The sequence below is a fragment of the Sesamum indicum genome, linkage group LG2 (genome assembly GCF_026168435.1).
Source record: "Sesamum indicum cultivar Baizhima isolate 11 linkage group LG2, ASM2616843v1, whole genome shotgun sequence".
NCBI lineage: Eukaryota > Viridiplantae > Streptophyta > Magnoliopsida > Lamiales > Pedaliaceae > Sesamum > Sesamum indicum.
The window spans coordinates 21,581,678-21,608,354 of NC_142658.1; the positions used below are offsets into that span (position 1 = coordinate 21,581,678).

The 26,677-nt window shown below is 36.3% G+C and overlaps 5 protein-coding genes, 1 long non-coding RNA gene and 1 other non-coding gene across 14 annotated transcripts; 2 read left to right on the plus strand and 5 right to left on the minus strand.

The window, feature by feature from the left end:
• Window positions 1-2,632: 2,632 nt before the first annotated feature.
• LOC105156483 (protein SPIRAL1-like 1) lies at window positions 2,633-5,339 on the minus strand. Its single transcript, XM_011072621.3, has 3 exons — window positions 5,183-5,339; window positions 3,922-4,198; window positions 2,633-2,933 (listed from the first exon to the last, which is right to left on the minus strand). The coding sequence occupies exons 2-3, from the start codon at window positions 4,165-4,167 to the stop codon at window positions 2,859-2,861; spliced, it is 321 nt and encodes a 106-aa protein (XP_011070923.1). The 5' UTR covers window positions 4,168-4,198; window positions 5,183-5,339; the 3' UTR covers window positions 2,633-2,858.
• A 128-nt stretch (window positions 5,340-5,467) lies between these two features.
• LOC148789271 (uncharacterized) lies at window positions 5,468-6,955 on the plus strand. Its single transcript, XR_016064074.1, has 2 exons — window positions 5,468-6,632; window positions 6,725-6,955. It is a non-coding gene; the product is annotated as an uncharacterized LOC148789271 (long non-coding RNA).
• A 751-nt stretch (window positions 6,956-7,706) lies between these two features.
• Window positions 7,707-10,304, minus strand: LOC105156484 (protein SPIRAL1-like 1). 2 transcript variants are annotated; one of them, XM_011072624.3, is made up of 3 exons: window positions 10,145-10,304; window positions 9,038-9,318; window positions 7,707-8,021 (listed from the first exon to the last, which is right to left on the minus strand). In XM_011072624.3, exons 2-3 carry the CDS (start codon window positions 9,281-9,283, stop codon window positions 7,947-7,949), a joined length of 321 nt encoding a protein of 106 aa, XP_011070926.1. In that variant the 5' UTR covers window positions 9,284-9,318; window positions 10,145-10,304; the 3' UTR covers window positions 7,707-7,946. The 2 variants fall into 2 exon arrangements, with proteins under 2 accessions (XP_011070926.1, XP_011070925.1); XM_011072623.3 differs by having other exon boundaries at window positions 9,038-9,314; window positions 10,145-10,300.
• Window positions 10,305-11,949: 1,645 nt separating this feature from the next.
• Window positions 11,950-14,613, minus strand: LOC105156485 (protein SPIRAL1-like 1). The gene is made up of 3 exons (XM_011072625.3): window positions 14,476-14,613; window positions 13,204-13,480; window positions 11,950-12,246 (listed from the first exon to the last, which is right to left on the minus strand). Exons 2-3 carry the CDS (start codon window positions 13,447-13,449, stop codon window positions 12,172-12,174), a joined length of 321 nt encoding a protein of 106 aa, XP_011070927.1. The 5' UTR covers window positions 13,450-13,480; window positions 14,476-14,613; the 3' UTR covers window positions 11,950-12,171.
• A 1,906-nt stretch (window positions 14,614-16,519) lies between these two features.
• Window positions 16,520-20,731, plus strand: LOC105156486 (UDP-glucuronic acid decarboxylase 5). 7 transcript variants are annotated; one of them, XM_020691897.2, is made up of 12 exons: window positions 16,522-16,697; window positions 17,583-17,700; window positions 17,988-18,074; window positions 18,156-18,243; window positions 18,330-18,421; window positions 18,567-18,631; window positions 18,708-18,796; window positions 19,361-19,438; window positions 19,548-19,641; window positions 19,892-20,022; window positions 20,104-20,144; window positions 20,321-20,731. In XM_020691897.2, exons 1-12 carry the CDS (start codon window positions 16,645-16,647, stop codon window positions 20,501-20,503), a joined length of 1,119 nt encoding a protein of 372 aa, XP_020547556.1. In that variant the 5' UTR covers window positions 16,522-16,644; the 3' UTR covers window positions 20,504-20,731. The 7 variants fall into 7 exon arrangements, 6 of the variants coding, with proteins under 6 accessions (XP_020547556.1, XP_011070930.1, XP_088733549.1 ...); XM_011072628.3 differs by having other exon boundaries at window positions 19,892-19,998; XM_088877423.1 differs by having other exon boundaries at window positions 16,539-16,697; window positions 17,588-17,700.
• A 484-nt stretch (window positions 20,732-21,215) lies between these two features.
• LOC148789272 (U1 spliceosomal RNA) lies at window positions 21,216-21,376 on the minus strand. The gene has a single exon (XR_016064326.1). It is a non-coding gene; the product is annotated as a U1 spliceosomal RNA (small nuclear RNA).
• Window positions 21,377-21,698: 322 nt separating this feature from the next.
• CDC48B (cell division cycle 48B) lies at window positions 21,699-26,676 on the minus strand. Its single transcript, XM_011072632.3, has 12 exons — window positions 26,492-26,676; window positions 26,340-26,384; window positions 26,199-26,254; window positions 25,811-25,960; window positions 25,041-25,148; window positions 24,268-24,367; window positions 23,858-24,142; window positions 23,605-23,774; window positions 23,193-23,321; window positions 22,719-22,806; window positions 22,549-22,626; window positions 21,699-22,338 (listed from the first exon to the last, which is right to left on the minus strand). The coding sequence occupies exons 1-12, from the start codon at window positions 26,648-26,650 to the stop codon at window positions 21,862-21,864; spliced, it is 1,845 nt and encodes a 614-aa protein (XP_011070934.1). The 5' UTR covers window positions 26,651-26,676; the 3' UTR covers window positions 21,699-21,861.
• Window position 26,677: the final 1 nt, after the last annotated feature.

Consider the following 26,677-nt stretch of genomic DNA (forward strand, 5'->3'; position numbering starts at 1 on the left):
ACAAGAGTTCACAGTTCAGGGTTTGATAGAAGACCAATCACTGATCCTCAGTCTATCTGATGATTGGTTGCTTCACACGTGGTTTGTACAAACTCTGACACATGGACCCTCATAAATATTTAATTGGAGTTTCATAGATTGATATTCATTAATGACAAGAGGTCTACTCTTCGATAATTTCAGATTTATTTCGTACAAACTGACTTAATCATCGAAAAAATTTAACTGGAAAGCCCACCAGATTGAGGACATCATCTAACCCTCGGCCTTGGATCAAGAAGACAGTCAGCCTAGAAATTAATATTCCAATTTCTTTTTTTTTTTTTCTCAATTTCTCCTGTGGCTAATTGCACATTAAATCTTCTGTTGGTTCACCTAATTCCATCCCACAGCTCTACAGGCTTCTCCAGACCTTTCATGTCTGATATATATATATTTAAAAAAAAAAAAAAGTTGTTTTGGTTAGGAGGAATGATGTTTGTTTGAGGCTGAGGGATTCATTTCCCTACCTTGTTTTAGGAGAAGAACTGCAGAAGCAGTAGTTTGATCATATTCATTTATTCATGTAATTAAGGAGGAAGAGGAACAGGATCATGAACATGAACATGCTTGTCCGCTTATGCCTTTCTAATCCATTTCTAAGATAAATATACCAACAAATTAATGTTGATTGTCCTTTTCATAAATGTCTCATCATCTCTCCTCTTTGGCCCTCCTCCTACTTCTCTCCCTCTCGTATTAATCACTACCACCTACCATAATTATTCAATCTTATTTACGAACCCTTAATTTTGATAAATAAGAATATTGGCCCGTAATGACAGTTGAATGATTGTTTTATCTAAAATTTAAACTGTTAGAAAAGATAATCATATATCTTCATATGCAAATAAAATATTAAAGGAGAAAATCATTCATCATTGTATGATAAAGAGAAAAATTATTTAATATTTAATTCCGATATCATATTAAATACGTCAAAAAATCAGGTCTGTCGCATAAAATTACATTTATAAAATCTAGTAAGCAAAACTCTCAAAAGAAATAGTCAATTTGTGAATGTGGAAGTACCAAATCCTCCGCATACAATAAAATTAAGTCCACCAATGAAACAGACCCTCCCTTTGTTTCTTTTGCAACTTAGTAACAATCTTTGAAAATTGGAAGATTTAGGGCTGCAAGAAACCTTTGGTCCCAACTAATTCCCAAGATATTTTATGATTTCCCTCCTCCGTAGCCGCAGGTGGTCCTATTCACTTTGTCTGCATCGTCCGATTTAACTCTCCCATGTTATTTTCGGTTACGTACCAACGAAACTTTATTCTTTGGCTGACAAATCGATGACAAGAATGTGGAGTGATGAGATGATGATGCGCCTAAGTACGGTTGGAATGCAACTTTCACATAAATGAAATTTAAGTTTGTTTTGTCGAATTGTGGGAAGAGAAGTGTCTGTTTCACGTTAAAGAATGGGGTTTTTGTGGACCTGCCAAATATGGACATGTCCGCTTTTCTCTGATGCTGATTTTTTGTGTTATTTGTATATGATTTAATTATGTCATGTGTGCATTGGTCAAAATAGAAGTGGGTTTGTGAATTCACTCAAGAATAATCTTTGTAGGGGTGACTTCATCTAAAATGAAATGCATAATATGTGTTTGTTCAAATGTCTGAAACAATGGCTGTTCAAACTTGGTCTTCATCAATCATCAAAATACACACACACGCTCTACTTTTTGGTGCTGAACTGCGTCCAATGGGTGTTGGTTTTTTTGAAAAGAAAGTTGGGCTCTAGCCCAAATGTCTTTGAACAGAAGAATTGAACAAAAATGACGTTTCAAAATTCAACTACCAGCATAGTTCCTAAACCTTAACACAATAACTGAAGACAGAATTTGGCCATGCATCAAGGGATTGAAGCACAAGCACAACTAGTGGTGTCAAATGGGTTGGAATCAAAATTGGCTTGAATGAAGAGGTTCAAAACGGGACGTAACGTACCCATTCTTTTATATTTATGTTTAAAAAATTCAAATAATAATATTTTTAATACAACTTATAATATAAGATGACTAAATTTGAAAAGACCACATAAGACCCATAATTTAATAGAATTTTATTAAATTAAACTTATTTAATAAAATACAAGCCTAATGAACTCATGATATTACTAATATTTTTCATTAATTCTATTGTATTATTAAAAATGATTTTTGATTGACTAATAAAAAGTTAAATATAAAAAAAATATGATTCATTAAAATCCATTTAGGATCCATTAAAACTCATTTAAGACTCATAATGTATTTAAATTTACTTAAACAAAATTATATTAAATTCGCATTAAAAAATTTTAAGCCCTAAAGCAATCCAAAAGTAAATGGGTTGGGTTGTAACCATGCATATGGGTTCCCACCCCTAAGCACAACCATCCCATGCAATTCATGATTTTGGACAGAGGAGAAAATGTCAGATCAAAACTCAAGAGTCCGGAAACATACAAAGAAAAAGGACACAGGCTTTCTTCATAATCCCCTGGACTGGGGTCTCGGAGAATGAAACCCTTGGAGTCACCGTGATGGTAAGCAATAAGGGCTTGATCAAGTATCAAGAACTGGAAAAAAGCATAACGTACACAACAGAATGTATCTTGATTCTTTTACAAACTGAAGCCTTATGACGGACACATATGGGATTTAAGTATTTGAGTCATATATTACACAAGGAACACCAGGCCACATATGCGACAATTGACAATTAAGCTTGATAATCATAAAGGTGAAAATACGTCTCATGTACCCACAAATTTTACAGAAACCAGAAGACACTTGATAAGGCTTGCAGTCTTGAACTTGCCCTTAGTTGCCACCAAACAGGTAACCCAAAGAAGAGCCTCCTCCGGGGGCAGCATGGACCTTTGTTGAAGGTCGATCCTGTGACATATGAATAATAAAATTAGTACCAAACATCAAGTATTTGATCAAGCAACTCGCATGAAGTGGTTGACAATTACATTAAATGATCGGAAAAACATAAGAGTGACACTCATTAACATGCATTTCTGAACTCAGATTTTTATCAGATTTTGTCCTAAATCATTCTCTTATTGTTTTGTGTTGACTCTCCACGTTCATTGTTTGGGAAACATCATGCTATACAGCATTCTGAAACTTATACATACCTCTTAGCAAATATCAACTGAACCTTTGTAAACCGAAAAGTCAACAAATCTAAGTCAATTTTGTTGTCTTTCTGTATTTAAAACGAGTATATTCATATATGCAAGATAAAGCATTACTACATCAAACCTCCCATGGAGTTGGAGAACTTTCTGGTATCACAAGCAATGCAAATGAACTGTCCAACAAATGCCAATAGCATATAGGCTTACAAAACTAAGTTGGGCCAGTTGTCGGAGCATAGTTTGAAGTGGAGTATAGTTTGACCTGAAATCGTAACTAAAGTCTAGTTTGACCTCAGTTCACAGATCTTTTTTCCGAGCTCAATAGCAAAAAATTGGCTCTCATTGGCTAATTGACAACTCCATGGATTACATTTTATGTGCAACTGGAGACGTGAGAGCTTCTCATTTTAATAACACTTGCTTTTGACTAATACAGCATAGATGCCACCAGAAATATCATAAACAGACACCACATCGTATAAATACCAAAACCCAAGTAACAATAAACAAGAGAAGGAAAGAGGGGGGAAACATACCTGAAGTCATTGAAAGTGAGGATGGAAATGGTGACAGTGATGGCAACAAGTATTAAAAAAACAAAATGACTGATATCAGCAATTAAGGTATACCTCTTCGAAGAAGTCCATACTATATGCCTTTTAATTATGATGATATTATGACAAGGGAACGTAATCAGCACCTAAAATACAGCAAAGTTGTTTCAACAGGAGACATACCGTGATGAAATTGCCAGTGTTTTGACCATCTGTTCTTAAGTAGTTGTTTGCAGTGCTAGTATTAATGCCTGCAGGGATCTGCTTGCTAATATCAACCGGCTGTGCAGCAGCATTAGGCTTACTTGCAGCCTTAGTTTCACTTGGAGCAGACTGGACATTCTCTTTCGCAGGTTTTGGAGCCTCACCACTCCCAAACAAGTAGCCCAATGAGCTTTGTCCTCCACCACAGCTTACTCCACGACCCATTTCTCCAATTCCCAGATCACAAAATTCAAACCTGTCCAAATGGAAAGCAGATATAACCACCATGCAGCAACAAAATCAAAACTAAGCTGTATTTCCTGACAAAACTATAATAAAAAATATAAAAGAACGTTGACTTTCTAATACCTGGAAGGTTTATTTGCTTTACGCCAACTTTAGTCAAACTTTATCCCTAAGGGATGCAACTGATAAAGGCTCAAGGAATAACAAACCATGGAAAACACAGGACTCATTTGAGCTTTCTTGAAGATCTCCTATTTTTAGGCTGGTGTTTCTATTTCAGGGCAGAGATAGCATCTTTCAACAGCTTACAAGAATCCATGTTTAGGCAAGATTAGCTCATGAACCATTTTTATCCAAGTAAGAATTCCCTAGCATTCCTGTTCCCTGGCCTTTCTCCAGTCACAGTTTCACCTAATGATTATACTCAAAACTGGGAAAATCCAAAAGGGGAAACAGGAATCAAGACAAATGTCAATCCTTAACTATCAATTTAAGTGCAATAGTGTAAAGATTCAAAGCATTCACTCTTTAAACTCTCATCTAAAACTTCACATCAGATCAAGCTGAACCATAAAAAAACGACGAAAGCATAATGTTTGCTTGAATATGCTCCCAATGGATTGAGATCAACGGTAATAGAGTTTTTTAAACAATTAACTAAAAAATGGGGGCAGGCAATCTATTAGATCAAAACGAACTAATTAACATCAAAAGTTGGGGGAAAATATGAAATCTTCACAAGATCTCAACACATTGGGCTCGCCACCAAATTGAAATCATAAATTGACAATGACACCTAATCAGCTAAAACTGCTCTGAGAATCGCATCAAGAAATACCGCAATTGAAGCAAAGAAAATCCCACTTAAGTACCATCGGATCATTGCCCATCATCAAATCAGGTACTAAACAAACACCTTTCAGCAAAATTCGAGTAGCATATTCAGATAGATAGATGAATAGGGAGAGATCAAGGATTAAGGGTTTTGAGTTACCACTGCTGCTTTGAGGTCAGATCCACCGGAGGGAGAGAATCCGCTCATCAGTATGGAGCCATGGAGTATTAATTTAGTGTGAACTTGCTGCTTCCAGTCAATTTCTTATTTTTCCAGATCAGGATGTGCTGTGGAGTATCTGTCGGTGAGTGAGGAGTTGTTGAAGAAAGTGGACTGGAGAGAGCAAAGTGGTAGTGGCGACAGTTATATTTGCGTACAGACAGTGAGGTCTTCACGTTTTAATGCATGAAAGTAGTCAAGTTGAATTAGAACCCCCCAAAACTAGTGAAATGTCCAAATCCCCCCATAATAAGTTTCACTATATGTAGATTCTATGCCAAATAAAACATTCAATAATACCCAAAAGTAGTGAAATATTTAAAATCGCCCATCATCTTTACACCAAATAACCCGCGAAATTGGTGAAATATCAAAATCCCCCATGAAAAGTGTCAATAGTTATTTATTCTTTTAACAGTAATTCAAGTATCATCCAAGGTACGCTGAAACATCAATCTCTCCTTTTCGACATGCAATAAAATGAGGTGGTATTAATTAGGAGCATGTAATCATGTCTAATATTCAAGAATTCTTATTTCACTTTCACTCTCATCATTTGAGGACACTTGTTTCTAATTTCCTGATAATCGAAAGCTACCATTTTTCTTGTACGTTGGGCGGACCCTTTTCTTTTTCTTTTTTCCCCATTAAATTACTTGAGTATCCATAATTTCTGTTTCTAGATCACGGGTTTTGAGGATGCGGGTTATATGTGGACTGCGGTATATAAAATTGTCAAGTCTTTATTTGTTGTTCCCACGTGAGTTGAAGAAGGTTTCTCATACCAGTGAAAAATATATACACATGCATTTATATAGATATTAAGGGGTGAAGGATGCTTGATTTTGCTCATAAAGATTTCTTTTGTTTTCTTTTTGGTAAATTTCTGAGAAAGAAAGATCTGGGCAATGTATCTTTTTATTTGTGCATCTGTTTGTATATGTGATTTTGTATTGTAGACTCCTTTGATCTTGTGAGGGATGAATCTTTTGTTTCTGGCAATTATGATAAATGTGTTGAAGTAGTGTTATGATTGCAGAAGATTGATCAGATTGGTGTTGGTTTGATTTTTTGAGCGATTCGAGTTTGACTTGCACTCAAGATTTGAATTTCAAGCAAATTTTATTAGTAAGGGGATTTGCTACTCGTCTGTGTGTTGAGATCTCTTCTGGTAAAGTGAATGTTGCAATGAAATTAGAGAAATTATTCTGGAGTGGGACTTTTATAGCTTGTGTTGCAACCAAGTGTGTGTGGATTTGATCTGGATTGACGGTTAGTCTGATGTATTTGGTTCCGAATCAGAAACTGAAATGGCTATGGGAAGCATCAAATGGAGGGAAGAATGTAAGTAGGCAGCCGCCTCCCGAGAAGAGCAAAATCATATTTTAAGGTACGATAGAGATGGTGATGGTGCTCAACTAATTTTTTACCTTAGATTATGAAAATTTTTGCATAGATAAATTACTGACACATTGACGACAGGCGAACATTAGAATTTTGGCAACTGGTGCTGCTTGGCTCCCACTTGACAAAAAAAGCACTTACACTGCTTTTTTTTTTCCTTACGGTAGCTGTGTTAGACACCGAATGTATATTTCTCTACATGTGTAATTTCTCAAAATTGTATTGTTGCGGATAGAAACTACTTCTTCCTGGTTCTAAGTATAACTTGAGGCAGTGGTTTGGTTATCCACAATTTGAGTTTATTCGATATGGTCAGTGTTCTCTCTCTCTCTCTCCCCCCGGCAAGTTGATGAAGAATTTTGTTATGTTATCATCGTTTCATTATCTCGAACATCATGATTTTGTAAGACGCCAGTGTTTGTTTGATGGATCTGTGAGCAATGATTTTTTTATCTTCGAATCCTTTTCTCCCCTTGCAACAACACTCAACAGATGATTAAGACGAATATGAATATATTGAGACTTGCTAAGCGAGTAGGAGCAAGGTACGATGATTTGTCCATATTCTTGTCAGTTTATTTATTGGGGATATATTAATCATTCTCCATCATATTTGAATAGGATTTTTCTGCCATCAACATCGGAGGTTTATGGTGATCCTCTTGTGCATCCCCTGACTGAGGAAAACTGGTGCAATGCCTCTTAGGCACTTACACTTACCACTTATCTTGCATAATTAGCTCAATATATTGGTATAAACCTCTCCGTGAATAACCCTTTAAAGTTCTATGACCATATAGTATGTTAATATGTTAAAGCACATATGAATCTCTCTCTGATGAAGTGATAAAATTGCAGGAGTTAGGGGGGTTGTAATGATGAGGGAAAAGGAGTACCTGAACTTTGATGTTTGATTATCATAGGCAGCATGGAATTGGTAATTGCTCCCCTCCTTACATTGCATATATATCAGCTCATATGATTTTAAACACCTCAAATTGGTATATTAGCATCCAAGTTCCTAACTATATAACTCGACAGAAAATACGGACACTAAGAATCATCAACACTTACGGACCCCAGATGATATATCCATGACGGTCATGTTGTCAGCAATTTCTTAGCTCAAGCAATACAGTAATATTTGAGTCATTCTCTCCATATTACACAAGGAACACCAGGCCACATATATGTGACAATTGAAAATTAAGCTTGATAATCATAAAGCTGAAAATACCGTCTCATGTACCCACAAAGAAATCAAAAGACACTTGATCAGGCTTGCAGTCTTGAAGTCGCCTTAGTTGCCACCAAATAGGTAACCCAAAGAAGAGCCTCCTCCAGGGGCGGCATGGACTTTTGTTGATGGCCGATCCTGTGACATATGAATAATCAAATTAGTACCAAACATCAAGTATATTTGATCAAGCAACTCGCATGAAGTGGTTGATAATTACATTAAATGATGGGGAAAAGATAGAGAGACACTCATTAACTTACATTTTCTAAACTCAGCTTTTTTCCTAAATCATTCTCTTATTGTTTTGTGTTAACTCTCCATGTTCATTGTTTTGGACACACCATACTAACACAGCATTCTGAAACTTATACATACCTCATTCAGCAATTATCCTAGACTGAACCTTTGTCAACTGAAATGTCACCGAATCTAAGTAAATGTTGTTGTCCTTCTGTATTTAGAAGGTGTATATTCATATATACAAGATAAAGCATTACTACATCAAACCTCCCGTGGAGTTGGAGAACTTCTGTATCATAAGAAATGCAACTGAACTGAATATCCAACAAATGACAATAGCATATAGACGTACAAGACTAAGTTGGGCCAGCTGTCTGTGCATAGTTTGACCGCAAATCGTAACTAAAGTCTAGTGAACAAGCTAAAATTTCTTGAGTCTAGCCTCCATCTTGAACCAGCTCACAGATATTTTTTCCAAGCCCAATAACACAAAAACTGGCTCACATTGGCTAATTCGCAACTCCATAGATTACATTTTATGTGCAAGTGGAAAAGTGAGGGCTTCTCAATTTAATAACATTTGCTTATAACTAATAAATGCGGCCCAGAAACATCATAGACATACACAATATTGTATAAATACCAAAACCCAAATAACCATAAACAAGAGAAGGAAGGAGGGGGGAAACATACCGGAAGTCATTGAAAGTGAGGATGGAAATGGTGATAGTGATGATGATAGTGATGGCAACAAGTATTAAAATATAAAAAAAAAATGACTGATATCAGCAATTAGGGTGTTCCTCTTTAAAGAAGTCTATACCACATGCCTTTTAATTATGAAGAGATTATGACAAGGGAACCTAATCAGCACCTAACATACAGCAAAGTTGTTTCAACAGGAGACATACCGTGATGAAATTGCCAGTGTTTTGACCATCTGTTCTTACGTAGTTGTTCGCAGTACTAGTATTAATGCCTGCAGGGATCTGCTTGCTAATATCAACCGGCTGTGCAGCAGCATTAGGCTTACTCACAGCCTTAGTTTCACTTGGAGCAGACTGGACATTCTCTTTTGCAGGTTTTGGAGCCTCACCGCTCCCAAACAAGTAGCCCAATGAGCTTTGTCCTCCACCGCAGCTTACTCCACGACCCATTTCTCCAATTCCCAGAAAACAAAATTCAAACCTGTCTAAATGCAAAGCAGATATAACCACCATGCAGCACCAAAATCAAGAGTAAGTTGCATTTCCTAACAAAAATATAATTAAAAATATGAAAGAACGTTGACTGTCTAATACCTGGAAGGCTTATTTGTTTTATGCCAACTTTAGTCAAACTTTATCCCTAAGGTATGCAACTGATAAAGGCTCAAGAAATAACAATTTTTGGAAATATTTCAGGGCAGAATTAGCATCTTTCAACAGCTTTCGAGAATCCATGTTTAGGCAAGATTAGCTCATGAACCAATCAACTTAATCATTTTTTATCCAAGTAAGAGTTTCCTAACATTCATGTTTCCTGGCCCTTTTCTAGTCACAGTTTCACCAGAATGATTACACTCAAAACAAAAATAAAAAAACGGATACTAGAACCAAGACAAATCTAACTCCTCAACTATAAATTTAAGTGCAATAGTGTACAGATTCAAAGCATTCACTTTTTAAACTCTCATCTAAAACTTCACATCAGATCAAACTGAACCCATAAAAACATGACGAACTGATTAACATCAAAAGTTGGGAAAAAATATGAAATCTTTACAAGATCTCGACACATTGGATTCGCTAACAAATTGAAATCCTAAATTGACAATGACACCTAATCAGCTAAAACTGCTCCGGGTATCGCATCAAGAAACACCAATTGAAGCAAAAAATATCCCACTTAAGTACCATCTAATCATTGCCCATCATCAAATCAGCAACTAAACAAACACCTTTAAGCAAAATTCAACTAGCACATTCAGATAGATAGATGACATAGGGAGCGATCAAGAATTAAGGATTTTGAGTTACCTCTGCTGCTTTGAGGTCAGATCTAGCGGAGGAGAATCCGCTCATCAGTATGGAGCCATGGCGTATAAATTTAGGGTGAACTTGCTGCTTCCAGTCAATTTCTTATTCTTCCAGGTCAGGACGTGCTGTGGAGCAACTGTCGGTGAGTGGCAGAGGTTCAAGAAAGGGGGTTGGTGATAGCAAAGTGACAGTGGCGATAGTTATATTTGCGTATAGACAGAGTGTAGAAACAGGAAAGTACTGAAATTGAATTAGAACCCCCAAAATTAGTGAAATATCCAAATCCCCCCATGAAAAGTTTTTCACTATTTGTAGATTCCATACCAAATAAAACATCCAAGAATCCTCAAAAGTAGTGAAATATTTAAAATCCCCCATGATCTTTATACCAAATAAAGCATCCAAGACCCCCCAAAATCAGTGAAATATCAAAATCCCCCATGAAAACTTTCACTAGTTATTTATACCTTTTTTTTTAAAAATAATTGAACTGCACAATTTTGATTTCTCCAACGCTTTGGTCTGTATATTTTTCTCTAACTTTCAATAATTTAATTTCCTAGTGGTTAGACTTCAAGGTGAATAATGGGTCAGATGAGCTCAGAATTGAAAAGTTTTGCACAAGATTGACCCATTACTGAGCCTTGAAATAGTTTTAGGTAGTTTTCGACTTACAAACTAGTTTGGTAGAGCCTGTTTCATTTTTTCTTTTATGAAATTGAGGTATCTTTTAAAAAGTTACTTAAATTTATTATTTTTATGAATAATAAATAAATAATAAATTAAATCAAACAAAAATTTATAATAAAAATTTATATCTAGAATAAATAGTAGCTATAACTATATTATGAAGTTTAATAATAATTTAACTAACAAATTAATAATAATAAATTTAGATAATAAACAGAGAGTATTAATTAATTAATATACTAAAAATTTAGAAATAAAACAATAAAAATAAAATTTTTAGAGTTTCAAAAATATTAAAAATTTATAAATATAGTCAATTTATAAGAATAAAATAAAAAATACTTATCATATATTAATTAAAAAATTGGCCCAGTTATTTGACCCACTAGCCCAAGACCAGAAGATCTTGGGGTACTAGACTGGACCGATCCTAAATATTGATACTTAAGACTGGTCGAGGACCAATTTGATCCTAATCAGGCCTGGGTCAGCATAGCCGAACCCAACGCGACTCATTATGTATCTTGTGTAGACCTTTGCTTTTGTAACAGTAGTTTAAGTACAAGGACTCTAGACAACACATGACACAGGCACAACTCTACCTATGAATTTGTATAATGCAACTGATACTTTCCCATTTTGTCAGGGAAAAAAAAAGAAAAAAGAAAAGGAAAGGATCACATTTTCTCACAACTTTCACTTTTGTTTTTCTCTCACAATCATTTCTTTACATCTCAATGACTTCTCATTTCACATTCTTCTTTTTATTTTATTTTCAATATTTCTTTCACTTGTCAAAATGAAATACATACTTTTAAAAATAATAATATGTTCGAAACACTTTAGATTAATTGCGCATTAGTATCAAAACCAACAAAAAGTTGGGATAAAAATTTCAGCAATTTAGATTTGATTTTTAATGAGGGAAAAAGAGTAGCTGAAACTTTTATGTTTGCATGGAATTGGTAATTTGCTCTCCTTCTCTGGTTGCATATATATCAGCTCATTTGATTTTAAACACCTCAAACTGGTATAATAGTGTATCAAAGTCCCTAACTATATAATGCTTCGGAGAAATAAAAATGGCAATAATAATCAATACATATGGAGCCGGATGAATATCGATGATGATCATGTTGACAGCAATTTCTTAGCTCAAGCAGTACAGGAATATTTGAGTCATTCTCTCCATATTACACAAGGAACACCAGGCCACATATACGTGACAATTGACAATTAAGCTTGATAATCATAAAGCTGAAAATACTGTCTCATGTACCCACAAATTTCACAGAAATCAAAAGACACTGGATAAGGCTTGCAGTCTTGAAGTCGCCTTAGTTGCCACCAAACAGGTAACCCAAAGAAGAGCCTCCTCCAGGGGCAGCATGGACCTTTGTTGATGGTCGATCCTGTGACATATGAATAATCAAATTAGTACCAATGTTGACAATTACATTAAATGATGGGAAAAACATGGAAAGACGCTCATTAACATGCATTTCTAAACTCAGATTTTTTCCTAAATCATTCTCTTATTGTTTTGTGTTAACTCTCCATGTTCATTGTTTCGGAAACACCATGGCAACATAGCACTCTGAAACTTATACATACCGCATTCAGCAATTATCATAGACTGAACCTTTGTGAACCGAAATGTCACCAAATCTAAGTCCATTTTGCTGTCTTTCTGTATTTAATAGGAGTATATTCATATATACAAGATAAAAAGCATTACTACATCAAACCTCCCATGGAGTCGGAGAAGTTACTGTATCATAAGCAACGGAACTGAACTAAATATCCAACAAATGCCAATAGCATAGGCCTACATAGTTTGACCTCAAATCGTAACTAAAGTCTAGTGGACAAGCTAAATTTCTTAAATCTAGCCTCCACCTTGAACCAGCTCACAGATCTTTTATCCAAGCTCAAAAACACAAAATTGGCTCACATTGGCTAATTCGCAACTCCATGGATTACATTTTATGTGCAAGTGGAAAAGTGAGGACTTCTCAATTTAACACATTTGTTTTTGACTAATACAGCATAGAAGCCGCGCAGAAACATCACAGACAGAAACAAGTATCATATAAATATCAAAACCTAAATAACCATAAACAAGAGAAGGAAAGAGGGGGGAAACATACAAGAAGTCATTGGAAGTGCGCATGGCAATGGTGACACTGATAATGATAGTGATGGTAACAAGTATTAAAATATTAAAAGAAAAATGACTCTTATCAGCAATTAGGGTGTTCCCCTTCAAGGAAGTCTATACCATATGCCTTTTAATTATGAAAATACTATGACAAGGGAACATAATCAGCACCCAACATACAGCAAAGTTGTCTCAACAGGAGACATACCGTGATGAAATTGCCAGTGTTTTGACCATCTGTTCTTACGTAGTTGTTCGCAGTGCTAGTATTAATGCCTGCAGGGATCTGCTTGCTAATATCAACCGGCTGTGCAGCAGCATTAGGCTTACTCACAGCCTTAGTTTCACTTGGAGCAGACTGGACATTCTCTTTTGCAGGTTTTGGAGCCTCACCGCTCCCAAACAAGTACCCTAGTGAGCTTTGTCCTCCACCACAGCTAACTCCACGACCCATTCCTCCAATTCACAGATCACAAAATTCAAACCTGTCCAAATGGAAAGCAGATATAACCACCATGCAGCAAGAAAAAATCAAGACTAAGCTGTATTTCCAGACAAAATTATATTTAAAAATATCAAAGAACATTGACTTTCTAATACCTGGAAGGCTTATTTGTTTTATGCCAACTTTATTCAAACTTTATCCCTAAGGTATGCAACTGATAAAGGCTCAAGAAATAACGAATAATGGAAAACAGAGGCAGGACTCATTTGAGCTCTCTTGAATATCTCCTATTTTTGGGTCCGTGTAATATTTCAGGGCAGAATTAGCATCTTTCAACAGCTTACAAGAATCCATGTTTAGGCGAGATTAGCTCATGAACCAATCAGTTCAATCATTTTTATCCAAGTAAGAGTTCCTTGTATTCATGTTTCCTGGCCTTTCTCCAGTCACAGTTTTACCTAATGATTATACCGAAAACTGGGAAAATTAAAAAAGGGAAACAGGAATCAAGACAATGTAACTCCTCAACTATTAATTTAAGTGCAATAGTGCAAAGATTCAAAGCATTCACTTTTTAAACTCTCATCTAAAACTTCACATCAGATCAAACTGAACACGAAAGCATAATGATTGCTTGAATATGCTTCCCCATGGATTGAGATAAACAGTAATAGAGTTTTATAAAGAATTAATTGAAAAATAGGGGCAGGCAAGCTATTAGAAATTGGAAAAAGGAACTGATTAACATCAAAAGTTGGGGGAAATATGAAATCTTTACAAGATCTCAACAAATTGGGTTCGCCACCAAATTGAAATCATAAATTGACAATGACACCTAATCAGCTAAAACTGCTCTACGAATCGCATCAAGAAGTACCGCAATTGAAGCAAAAAAAAATTCCCACTTAAGTACCATCTAATCATTGCCCATCGTCAAATCAGCAACTAAACAAACACCTTAAGCAAAATTCAACTAGCACATTCAGATAGATAGATGACATAGGGAGCGATCAAGAATTAAGGGTTTTGAGTTACCTCTGCTGCTTTGAGGTCAGATCTAGCGGAGGAGAATCCGCTCATCAGTATGGAGCCATGGCGTATTAATTTAGGGTGAACTTGCTGCTTCCAGTCAATTTCTTCTTGTTCCAGGTCAGGATGTGCTGTGGAGCAACTGTCGGTGAGTGGCAGAGGTTCAAGAAAGGGGGTTGGTGATAGCAAAGTGGCAGTGGCGATAGTTATATTTGCGTACAGACAGAGTGTACAAACACAAAGACATATAATGAGGTATTCACGTTTTAATGCAGGAAAGTAGTCAAATCGAATTAGAACCCCCAAAATTAGTGAAATATCCAAATCCCCCCATAATAAGTTTCATTATTTGTAGATTCTATGCCAAATAAAACATCCAAGAATCCGCAAAAGCAGTGAAATATTTAAAATCCGCATGATCTGTTGTACCAAATAAAGCATCCAAGACCCCGCAAAATCAGTGAAATATCAAAATCCCCCGTGAAAACTTTCACTTGTTATCTATACTTTTTTTTTTTTTAATAATAATTGAACAATACAATTTCGATTTGATTTTGTATATTTTTTTCTAACTTTCAATGATTTGCTTCTCGTATAGTTAAAGTTCAAACTGAATAGTGGGTCGGGTTTGTCCAGAACTAGCACGACCAATCGGGCCTTTTTTTTTTATTAACATTGAGGTATTTTTAAATTTATGATTATTTTATAAATAAATAAATAATAAATTAAATCAGAAAAAAATTATAATAAAAAGAATTATAACTAAAAGAAATAGCAGTTGAAACTACATAATAAACTTAAACAATAATTTGATTAACAAACTTACAGTGATAAACTTAGATAAGAACAAAGCAAAAAAAACTTAGAATAAACTTTGCAAAAATTAAATCTAGAGTACTATTGGATTAAAGTACTAAAAATGTAGAAGTAAAATGATAAAGACAATCAACTTACCAAATACAAAGTAAAAATTATATTTCATACATTCTTAAAAAAAAATTGGCTCAATTGGGTGGACCCACTAACACAAGACTAGAAGATCTTGGGCCAGTCCCAAATATGGATATATTTTTTTTAATTTATTAATTTTAACTGATATTTAAGATAGGAATTAAAGTTAATGGAATCTTTATACCGTAGGGACTAAGTTTGATGATAGAGAAATATAAGAAACCAAATCCAAATAAATGGCATAGTTGAGGGGCCAAAAATAATATTTACCATTTTTTTCACTTATCATAATGAAATGCATATTTTTAAAAATAATAATTATTCTTTGAAAAACTCTTGATTGATTGCCCTTCACACACACTAGTATCAAAATCACGCATCCATCAACAAGAAAGGATTGGGATAAAAATTTAATCAATTTAAATTTGGTTTTAATTGACTAAGATAAATAAAAAAATAAAATCCAAAATATATATATGTAGAGATTGATCCCATGGAAAATTATTTTTATATAATGCGACTCATAAACTACACAAGTGAATGTCATTTAATGAATTATTAAGTAAAAGTACAAATTATTATACATGTATTATATAAATAATAATATCATAAAACAAAACTACTCACATTTATGTCATATGTGATTGAAGTTGAAGCATTATTGCTACAGGAGTAGCTTCAAATGTTGAATTCATTGTAACAAAAGAGAGTTGAATTTATTGAATTTTTTTTATTCAAATTAGGTTTAGTCGAATCAAATCAATTATAGAGTAAGTGTAATCTACTTATCATTTAATTAGTTAGAATTATACATCAATCAAAAATAAATATACTACACTTGCCATGTAATCGGTTTAGTTTGGTTTTCAGAATTCATTACATAAGCTATTTGGTTTAGGTGCGGTGTATCAGCCAAGGTACGCTGAAACATCAAAATCTCTAGTTTTGAACATGCAATAAAATGAGATGGTATTGGTAGCATGTAATCTTCAAGGATTCATTTGTCTTTCACTCTCATCATTTGATGACACTTTTTTCTAACCTCCTGATAATCGAAAGATACCATTTTTCTTGTACGTTGGGCGGACCCTTTTCTTTCTTGTTTCTTTTTCATTAAATTACTCGAGTATCCATATTTTCTGTTTGTAGATCACGGGTTTTGAGGATACGGGTTGTGTGTGGGCTGTGGTATATAAAGTTCAAGTCTTTATTTGTTGTTCCCATATGAGTTTAAGAAGGTTTCTCATATACACATACATTTACATAGATATTAAGAGGTGAACGACGCTCGACTTTGCTCAAAAACATATATTTTATTTTCTTTTTGGTAATTTCTGAGAAAGAAAAGCTCCGACTTTTGATCTGTGCCTCCGTTGAATATGAGTTTTTGTGCGGTAGACTCTGTTGATGTTGTGAGGGAGGATTCTTTTGTTTGTGTTCATTATGATAAATGTGTTGAAGTAGCGTTGTGATTGCTGAAGGTTCAGATTGGCATTGGTTAATTTGGTTGAGTGATTCGAGTTTGATTTGCACTGAAGATTTGATTTTACTAATTATGGAGATTTGGTTTACTCGTCTGTGTGTTGAGATCTCTCCTGGTAACATGAATCAGCAATGAAATTAGAGAATTTCTTTTTGAGTGGGAATTTCATAGCTTGTGTTGAAACCGTCTGTTTTTTTGGCTGCATGGCTTTTATTTTGTATGTTACCTGATTTGGTGTTTGAATTTGCTCTCTCTTCGCCGTAAAGATTTATTCTTTAGGCTATTTTACCAACAGAAAAAGGTTCAATCTTCTCCTAGATTATGAATCTGCATTGAAGAAAATTTGGAGTGAGAATTGTTATAACTTTTCTTCATTTTAATTCATCTTTTGGGTTTTGAGATTGAGAGATGTTGTTTCTCATTAGAATCACAATGTGCCCGGAAATCTTAAAAGATTTGAATGATGGAATCCCGTTAAATTTGCCAAAAGGCTTCTTCGTGACGATTTTTCAATATATCAGAATTACAATACCAAGAATTAAATTTCTGGATAATTCAAGTACAATGGACGACCGGAGTATGTATTTGAACACATGCAGACCTCTTATATGTGAATGATTGTTGTTTGTGTGTGGATCTAATCTGGATTGATAGTTAATCTGATCTACTTGCTATGAAGTCCAGAAACTGAAGTAGAAATTGCAGAAATGGCTACGGAAGAGTCAAATGGAGGGAAGAACATAAGTAGCAAGCCACCTCCCGAGCCTTCACCGTTGAGAAGAGCAAAATTTTTTAAGGTACCATAGAGATGGTGCTCGACAAAATATTGTGAAGAGTTGGGGGGTTGTGTTTCCTTTTGTTTGCTTGTCTTTTAGTGCAATCTTCCGAGGTACTAGAAAGTATTTTCCCCGTTCTTCATCAATCAAACCACCATATGTTTATTAGTGTCGGTACATTAGAAATGGTAAAAAGTTGTTTTATCCCATTGTGCCAATGAGTTCTGATTACTAGTACTCTTCTGTCATTTTTTCACCTTAGATTACGGATATTTTTGCTTAGATAATTACTGACATCTTGATGACAGGCGAACATGAGAATTTTGGTTACCGGTGGTGCTGGATTCATTGGCTCTCACTTAGTTGACAAACTTATGGAAAATGAAGAGAATATGGTAAGCACTTGTACTGCTTATTTTCTTACAGTAGTTGTGTATATTTTACAACATGTATAATTTCTTAAAAACTGTACTCAGGTGATTGTTGCGGATAACTACTTCACTGGCTCGAAGGATAACTTGAGGCAATGGTTTGATCATCCGCGATTTGAGCTTATTCGACATGGTCACTGTTGTTTACAGTTATTATCAGATATTCTTGATTGAAATTTTGTTTGTGATTCAATGTACACTGATTTTTTTCTTTTGCAGATATCACGAAACCTTTATTAGTTGAAGTTGATAAGATCTACCATCTTGCTTGTCCTGCTTCCCCAATCTTCTACAAATACAATGCTGTGAAGGCCAGTCGTCTCTCTCTCATCATTGTTTCATTGTCTGGAACATCATGATTTTGTAAGACACAGTAGTGTTTCTTTGATAGATCTGTGAACAATGATTTGTTTATTTTCGGTTCCTTCTTTTGCCCCTTGCAATAATACTCAACAGACAATTAAGACGAATGTGATTGGAACGTTGAATATGTTGGGACTTGCTAAGCGAGTAGGAGCAAGGTATGATGATTTATCCATATTCTTGTCAGTTTATTTATTGGGGATATGTTAATCATTCTCCATCCCGTTTGAATAGGATTCTGCTGACATCAACATCGGAGGTTTATGGTGATCCTCTTGTGCATCCCCAGACTGAGGATTACTGGGGCAATGTCAACCCCATAGGTTCTTACGCTCACTACTTATCTTGCATATATTGTATATTGGTATAAAATCCTGTGTGAATAACCCTGTAAGGCTTGTTACTTCGAGGGATGGAATTAAGTTCGGATACATTAATAATGGATAAAATGTGGGATGAGATTAAATTATCACACTATATATCTTATTTACTTGTATTGATAAAGGTTCGGGATAAAACTAAATTTGGGAAATAAGTTACAGAAAGAAATTAAGAAATTTTGTAGAAATATCGAGAATTGGAATTATTTTGGACCGAATATTTTTATATCAAAGGACAAACATGTAAAATCACATGAAAACCTCCTCAAGTGGGCGTGGTGAGATAATAAATCCCACCGAACTTGGTGGGGATTTAAACAATCATTTTATCATTATCTATCACAAGGGCCGGCCTCAATGTAAGTAAACAAGGAATTTGACTGGACATCTCAAGATATCCACAGAGTCCCCACAAGTATACAAGGCCTTAAAGTTCTATGACCAAATAATATGTCAGTATGTTAAAGCACAAATGAATTAGTCACTGATGAAGTGATCAAATTGCAGGAGTTAGAAGTTGTTATGACGAGGGAAAAAGAGTAGCTGAAACTTTGATGTTTGATTATCACAGGCAGCATGGAATTGGTAATTGCGCTCCTTCTTTGATTACATATATATCAGCTCATTTTATTTTAAACACCTCAAATTGGTATAGTAGTATCAAAGTTCCGAACTATATGAAATGGTTCGACAGAAATACGGATCGCAAGAATCTTCAACACTTATGGACCCCGGATGAATATCGATGATGGTCGTGTTGTCAGCAATTTCTTAGCTCAAGCAATACGGTAATACTCTGATCACCATTTTCTCAATTAAAAGTCCCCTGCTTGAATCCCGTCATGGTTCCAGTTCTCTGTCTCCTGCACACATTGTCCAAAGTGCACTGTGTGAAAAATCCCCTCCAAGAGAGACAGACGGACATAGGACCAATGTCTTGATTCCTTCGAGCTCTAGTGCTGTTCTCCTCTTCATTGCTCAACTCAGTATGTAGGCCTGTAATTTGTAATTCACTTTCTTAAACGACATGCGGTGCAGTGACGAACCTCTGACAGTTCAGTTGCCTGGAACACAAACAAGAAGCTTTTGCTATGTCGCAGACATGGTTGATGGTCTTATTCGACTCATGGAAGGAGATAATACAGGTCCAATCAACATTGGCAATCCAAGTTAACATCATTACTCGATTACCAGACAATAAATCCAATGTTTCTTTTCATTCCCATCTGATTCCTCCTTCACTCCATCAGGTGAGTTCACAATGCTTGAGCTTGCTGAGACCGTCAAGGAGGTAACTTTCTATACTTCTGCATGGTCCAGTTACTCCCCAAACGGAAGCACATCTGTCACGTCTTGAAAAAACAAGTCTTATGTTAGAGGCGTGATTGGAACATACATACGCTTGATATCCATGTCAGCATCAAGATGCCTTTCTGAAATTAGCACAACGTGATTGGCTTATTGCAGATGATCAACCCAGCAATTGAGATCATAAAGGTGGAGAACACACCGGACGATCCTCGCCAAAGAAAACCGGACATAACAAAGGCTAAGGAGTTGCTAGGGTGGGAGCCAAGAATCAAGCTGCACGATGGTATTCCCCTTATGGAGGAGGATTTTCGCAAGAGGATCGGGATTCTGAGGAAGTGAAATTCTTGCCTTAGCATGCACCAACTACTCTGAAAGATCAGTCGCAGTCCCTATTCTTTGATTTTGCTACCGGTTGTAGTTCTTTTAGTTGCCAGCAGTGGCTGGTTGGCGTGTAATCTGTTGCAAAATTTTTGAGTTTCTCGAACTAGGTCAGCATCATGTCAATTTTTGGAAAACTTGCTAGCTATTGATAACAGAGTTTTAGGTACTCTCTTTTTACCTGTTTCATATTCAGTTCAATATGTTCCAAGATTTTCATTAGGTTTCAGAGTTTGTACTCCCAACTGTTCACCATCTCCCCAGCTTGAATCTCGTTCAATCCATAAACACGTGCAATACCATCTCCAACCGAGACCACTCTGACCGATCTCATCCATTTGACAATTCGTGTAAAACTTGCTAATAACTTTCTATTAGAGTGGTTAGTCCTGCAGCTCTGGGAGAGAGTTCCTTCCATAAAATTCCATTTACTTATAAAAGGGAGTGTAAACAAGGTGCTCTACCTACTGAGCTGTAACCCTTTGTGCTTGTTCTACTATTTTGTATTCCAGCGAGTTTCGGAGGAGCCCCCAGTTCTTGTTTGGACCAGCTTTGTAATTAAGACTCGAGAAGTGGCAAAGCTCATACTAATCAAGCGCCAAGACCAGGACTGACTAATTGGACCACTGTGTTTGTAAATTGATTGGCTAGACAAATTTTACTCGAGAATTGGGCAGGGGCCGCGCGAACGCAGGCCCCCACTACCACAAATTATGACGTAGGCTCGACCACTTGGGCCGACCTTAGGCGGGCGCCCTTCCAAAGTGCAATGGAAGTCGCCAACCTAGGCCATGGGCCTTATTGATCACCCATTGACCCCGTCCAGGTAAGTATGGAGCACAATGCCTCTCCTTCTTTTTTTATACTACCACTTCCCTTTCCTTTCTGAGATTCAGTCGATGTGGGATCCAAACCAAGGCTCCTTGATACGCTCATCTACCCGCACGTTGGCTCTCTAATTCACAGTTCAACAGCAAAATTACTTGTGCTGCAGATGAAAAATAAATCCAAGGTCCAGAAGCATTCAACATTATCATTAAAACCGGAATACATAGTACTTCTCAAGTGCATGGATCCGACCACCTTCCTTAGGAAAAGATCAGATTGTTTGATGTTAATAACTTTTCTGATGGGATATAAGATTAAGTGCTCCAGCTTAATAATAACACTCAATTGATTGGATTCTTGAAGTACAGACATACAATAAAAGAAAGGTTGGAATGTCCTGGGCGTCCTTTGCCTTATACATAGAAAGAGATAAATAAAGTTATAACAGTATTCATGTTGTTGATGTTGCACGCGCAATAACATGAAAACGTCTATGTCCTTACTAGTTCTGTATATGTAGTATCAATCTGGTGAGAAATATACTTTACAACACCATATAGAATCAAACTGATAACACCAACTGTAACAGGAGCTGCTGAACGGAATATACTCTTGTTACCACCCTTGCTTTTCAATTTGGAGCTGGGTTCAGATAGGACGTTAGGCCTTAGATTTGGATTCTTCAGAAATGAAGCATATGAATTAATCTCTTCTCTGGTAAGCGCTGGTCTTAGTGATCTCATTACAATCTGGAAGTGTCTGTTGCACACGACTGTGGCTGATATGTCCTCTCTGAGAGCCACAATTCCTGCTTCACGGCATAGCCCCTCCAGCTCAGCTCCTGTGAAGAGCTCAGTATCTTGTGCTATTTGGTGGAGATCAACGTCACCATCTACTTTCATGTTACGTGTATGTACACGGAGGATTTCATATCGAGCTTCTAAATCTGGCGGTGGGACGTAAAGCACCTATTTGACATAATAGTCCAGTTATGTAAGATTCAACTTGAACTTTCTAATTTCCACTTAAAAGCACAGCATTGTTTTGTTTTTGCACATTTCAAGTATAAAGAACTAATAGTTAGTAAACATCATTAATAGGCAATGTAACTAGGAACCCCATGGGCACATCAGTAGAATTTGAATAAATATTTGCTAGCGAGAGCACAGACAACTTACTAAGTCAAACCGTCCAGGACGCATAAGTGCAGCATCAATAGCATGAGGACGATTTGTAGCAGCCAAAACAAGAATTCCCTACAAAAACAGGGATGTAAGAATTAATATAAATATCAAAATTTTAATTTTATTTTTGAGCACGGAAGGAAAGTAATAACTTTACAGCTCACTTTAGCCTGCTCTAGGCCATCCATTTCAGTTAGCAAAGTTGACAGAAGTCGCTCCCCAACGATTGAGCTCCCACTTGAGTTTCCTCCTCTGCCATTTAGATGAAAGTGCAATCAATAGGAGAAACTATGAACCGTAATTCCATATGGCAAGAGCCAAGGCATCAGATAGGGCAAATAGAGAAGCTGCAGACATGCTAGTTCAATACTAAGCAAGCAAACTGCATGAAGGAACACTATCATATAAAAGAATTTATAATTTACTAAGATAAAAAAGGAATCCTTCGCTGTTGGTTGGACTTATAAAGCAATATAACACTTGAAAAGTATTCACACTTCCATGGATGGATTTGAACATAGAAATGAAAAACATGTATAACTAGTTTACTAGGAACAATTTTTCACTGATCCACTAAGCTATGATAATCAAATGACATGAGAGCACATATTGATTGATTAACTAATTAGGAAACATACCTTTTGGCAGCAACCACATCAGCCTCATCAAAAAATATTATGCTAGGTGCAGCAAGACTAGCTTTTCGAAATGTATTACGCAACAAAGCTTCACCCTCACCCACATACATGGAATATAGTTCTGCACCACTGATGCAAAGTGTAATTTTAGTGAGCAACAAATCACGGGTTCACAAGCATAAAACTGGTTATTGCAATCAGAAAAGTGCTTTGTCCACATCTTTAACCACCACCAGAAGATTCAGTAATAATCACCTTCAGACTAATACAATAATAGTATTTTCTCCTCTTGTAAGAGTGATGGGAAGATTACGAAGTGTAAACTTTTGTTGCCAAACTTTCTCCTCTTATAAGATTAAAATGTTAAAATCCAGTCTAAATATATCGGTTAGGAGGAAATAAGGGACTATACCTCAGAGAGAAAAAAGAAGCTTGCGCAGCGCAAGCAGCAGCCTTTGCAAGGGTTGTTTTCGAGCATCCTGGAGGCCCATGAAGAAGAATACCGCGGATGGGTGATACTCCCAGCCGTGAAAATGCTGAAGAATGTTTTAAAGGCCACTCAACTGCTTGCTGAAGCTTTTTCTGTCCCACATATTGAAAACAAAAGATCAGATATTATATAATGCTCTGTTGTGAATAAAAAAGATAATGGCTATGCTTCAGACCTTCAAATCTTTTAATCCTCCAATATCTTCCCAAGAGACCTTAGGAACTTCCACAGTAACACCTCTTGTTATACTGGGACCAACCACTGATCTAGCATGCTTCCAGTCATCAACTGTTATCAGACAATTTCCACCATCTTGATGTACATCAGAAGATTTGCTCAATGCAGACATGGTAGCCTCACGGCATAAAGCTTCTATATCTGCCCCAACATAACCCTTGCAAGATGCAGCTATAGCTTCTAGGTCAACACTGGGATCCAACGGAAGCTTCTTTGTGTAGAGCTGACATTTAGGGAAAAAAATAACTCCCATAACCGGAATAGAATATTTTAAGGCCAAATGGCCATGTTAGGCTTGCACCTGCTCTTAAGAAAAATTGCGTACTACATAGAAGTCAAATGGGGTACCTTTAGTATTTGACAGCGCTCATATTCATTGGGTGTGGAAACTTCAACCTCAGCATCAAAACGTCCTGCGCGTCTTAATGCAGGATCAATTGCGTCCACTCTAGACAGAAAATAATTGATTTCGTTGAGACACTTACAGATGAACATGGATGAGCAATAACGAGAGGAAAAGAAAAATCAGAAAACTCAAGATAAACAGCCATCTATTTTGAGGACAACATTGGACTGTTCTGCTAGTTCCAAGTTGGAATTAATATAAGAAATCCACTCCTATCAGAGTCGACCATACTTCTATCAGCCAGTCTCATTAGAGCACTAACAGGGAACAGGTTTTCTTGTAAGCTTTATCTTGTGGAAGGAAAGACATGTACGGCACCCAGCTAATATCAGATAAGGTTCTCAAAGTGAGCTTGCTCTTTCTGAAGATAACAAAAGTATATAAAAAATATCCTCAAGAATAGCAGTTAATAACAGTAAACAAAATGTAATTAAAACATTGATCTTATCCCCTGTGCATATAGCTATAACCTGCCCATTGAGAAATTACTCGAGCTTGTACAGAAAGAAAAGTTTGATGAACAGAAAACTTGTAGTTCTCTTTTCCTATAAATCCAAGTTGGACCAAATAATAGCAATTAAAGCACACCTCAGCAATAACAAGAGGAAAGCGGGATCATATCTTTGAAGTGATTATTTGTTTCAACATTTGCTAAGACTGGAGCCAATAATGAGAAATTCAACAGAAACAGCAAAGATCATGATCTAAAGACTACCTATTAGTTGATGCAACCACTACAAAATGGTATCCGGATGTTGATAAAGATTTGTTTGCATCCATCAGCATGAAGAGCTGTGAAGCTATACGAATATCTTGTTCCCTCCTGCAATTGAAGATACAATGTATTTTCATCTAACTTATACTGACACCAGGCCTTAAGCAAACAAAGCAACATGTAAAACTGTTTCATCCTCTTTTAGCTGCAAGTTTCTGCATTTGATGAGAATATACCAATCTATTGTCCAAGGAGAAAATTCATAGAGAAAAGATTAGGTATCACCTAGTAAGATTCTGTTTCCGGTAGAAATATAACAACAGAAGTATCATCACATGTGGATAATGTTTTCTTTTTCCAGCATAAATATATGCTATCTTTAAAAACACAGAAAACAAATATCGTGTCAAAAGAAGAAAAGATGAAAAAGGAGTACTTAAGCAATTTTGCAAATCGTTTAGCCCTTCAATTTGGCCATGTGAAATACTTAACCTATTAATAGCATGATCAGTCGCCAGTGAATTAACATCAACAGCATGCTTTACTACCTGTCCATTTCTGTTTCTTTCGTCCCAATTTTCTTTACCCTGTGGTAATTGCCTCTCCATTTCAAAATCAAATACTTCTTCTCTAGTAACTGTAGCCTCAATTAAAGAGTTGAGAAAGTATCATGAAGTTGAGCGCATACCATACACATAAGAAATGGACAAATATCATGATAAAGGAAAAGGAAAATGTAAAGGTCAAATCTTTGTACAACTAGCATGTACCTAGAGTCTCGACGAGGACAAAGTACATCTATTTCATCTATAAAGATAACCGAAGGCTTGCCCAATTTTGCTCGAGATGTTGCTTCAGCAAAAGCCTCGCGTAAGATTTTTTCACTTTCTCCCGCATGTGATCTATGAACAGAATGAGGACTGCAAGATATAACCAGCAAAAGATTCAAACCAGTTAGTGAACTTTGGAAAGAAGTAAAACTGATCATAAACAACAAACTTGTATAGCTTGACTTCTGCTTCCATCCATTACATGTAGCAGTGCAGAAAACAATAGTTAACAGCCGTGACGTTTGTGCCAAGGTCATTTCATTTGCACAAAATAACTTCCAAACATACTTCAAAAGATTTTGATATCCATAAAGGCAGGTCGCGTTACCTAATGACAATCAAATGCGCATCACACTCACGAACTACAGCTCGAACCAAGCTTGTCTACAAATACCAGAAACTCGTAAACTAAAAACGAAACTTCAATAACTGATACAAGTACGCGAAAGGAGCGCTAAGTTTAATATACCTTCCCCGTGCCAGGTGGGCCGTACAGCAGCAAACCACAACGCCACTGAAGAATTAAGAATAAAAAGTAAAGAAACAATATGTGATTTTCTTCAGAAATATGCATATGAAGAATATCAAGCGCGCTGCCGTGTGAGAAAATGAAACGTGCACCTTGAGGCCGAGTATTCGGGACTCCCGAGAGTAAAGTATCGGGTAAGATATTAACTCCCGCAGAGCCTGCAGAGCTTCGACGTTTCCGGCAATTGCTTCCTCCGCCTTCCACGCGGCGGCTCCGCCACCGTCATTGCTGGCGCTGCTACTCGTCTCCATCTTACTGCCCAAATGAAGAACCGCGCT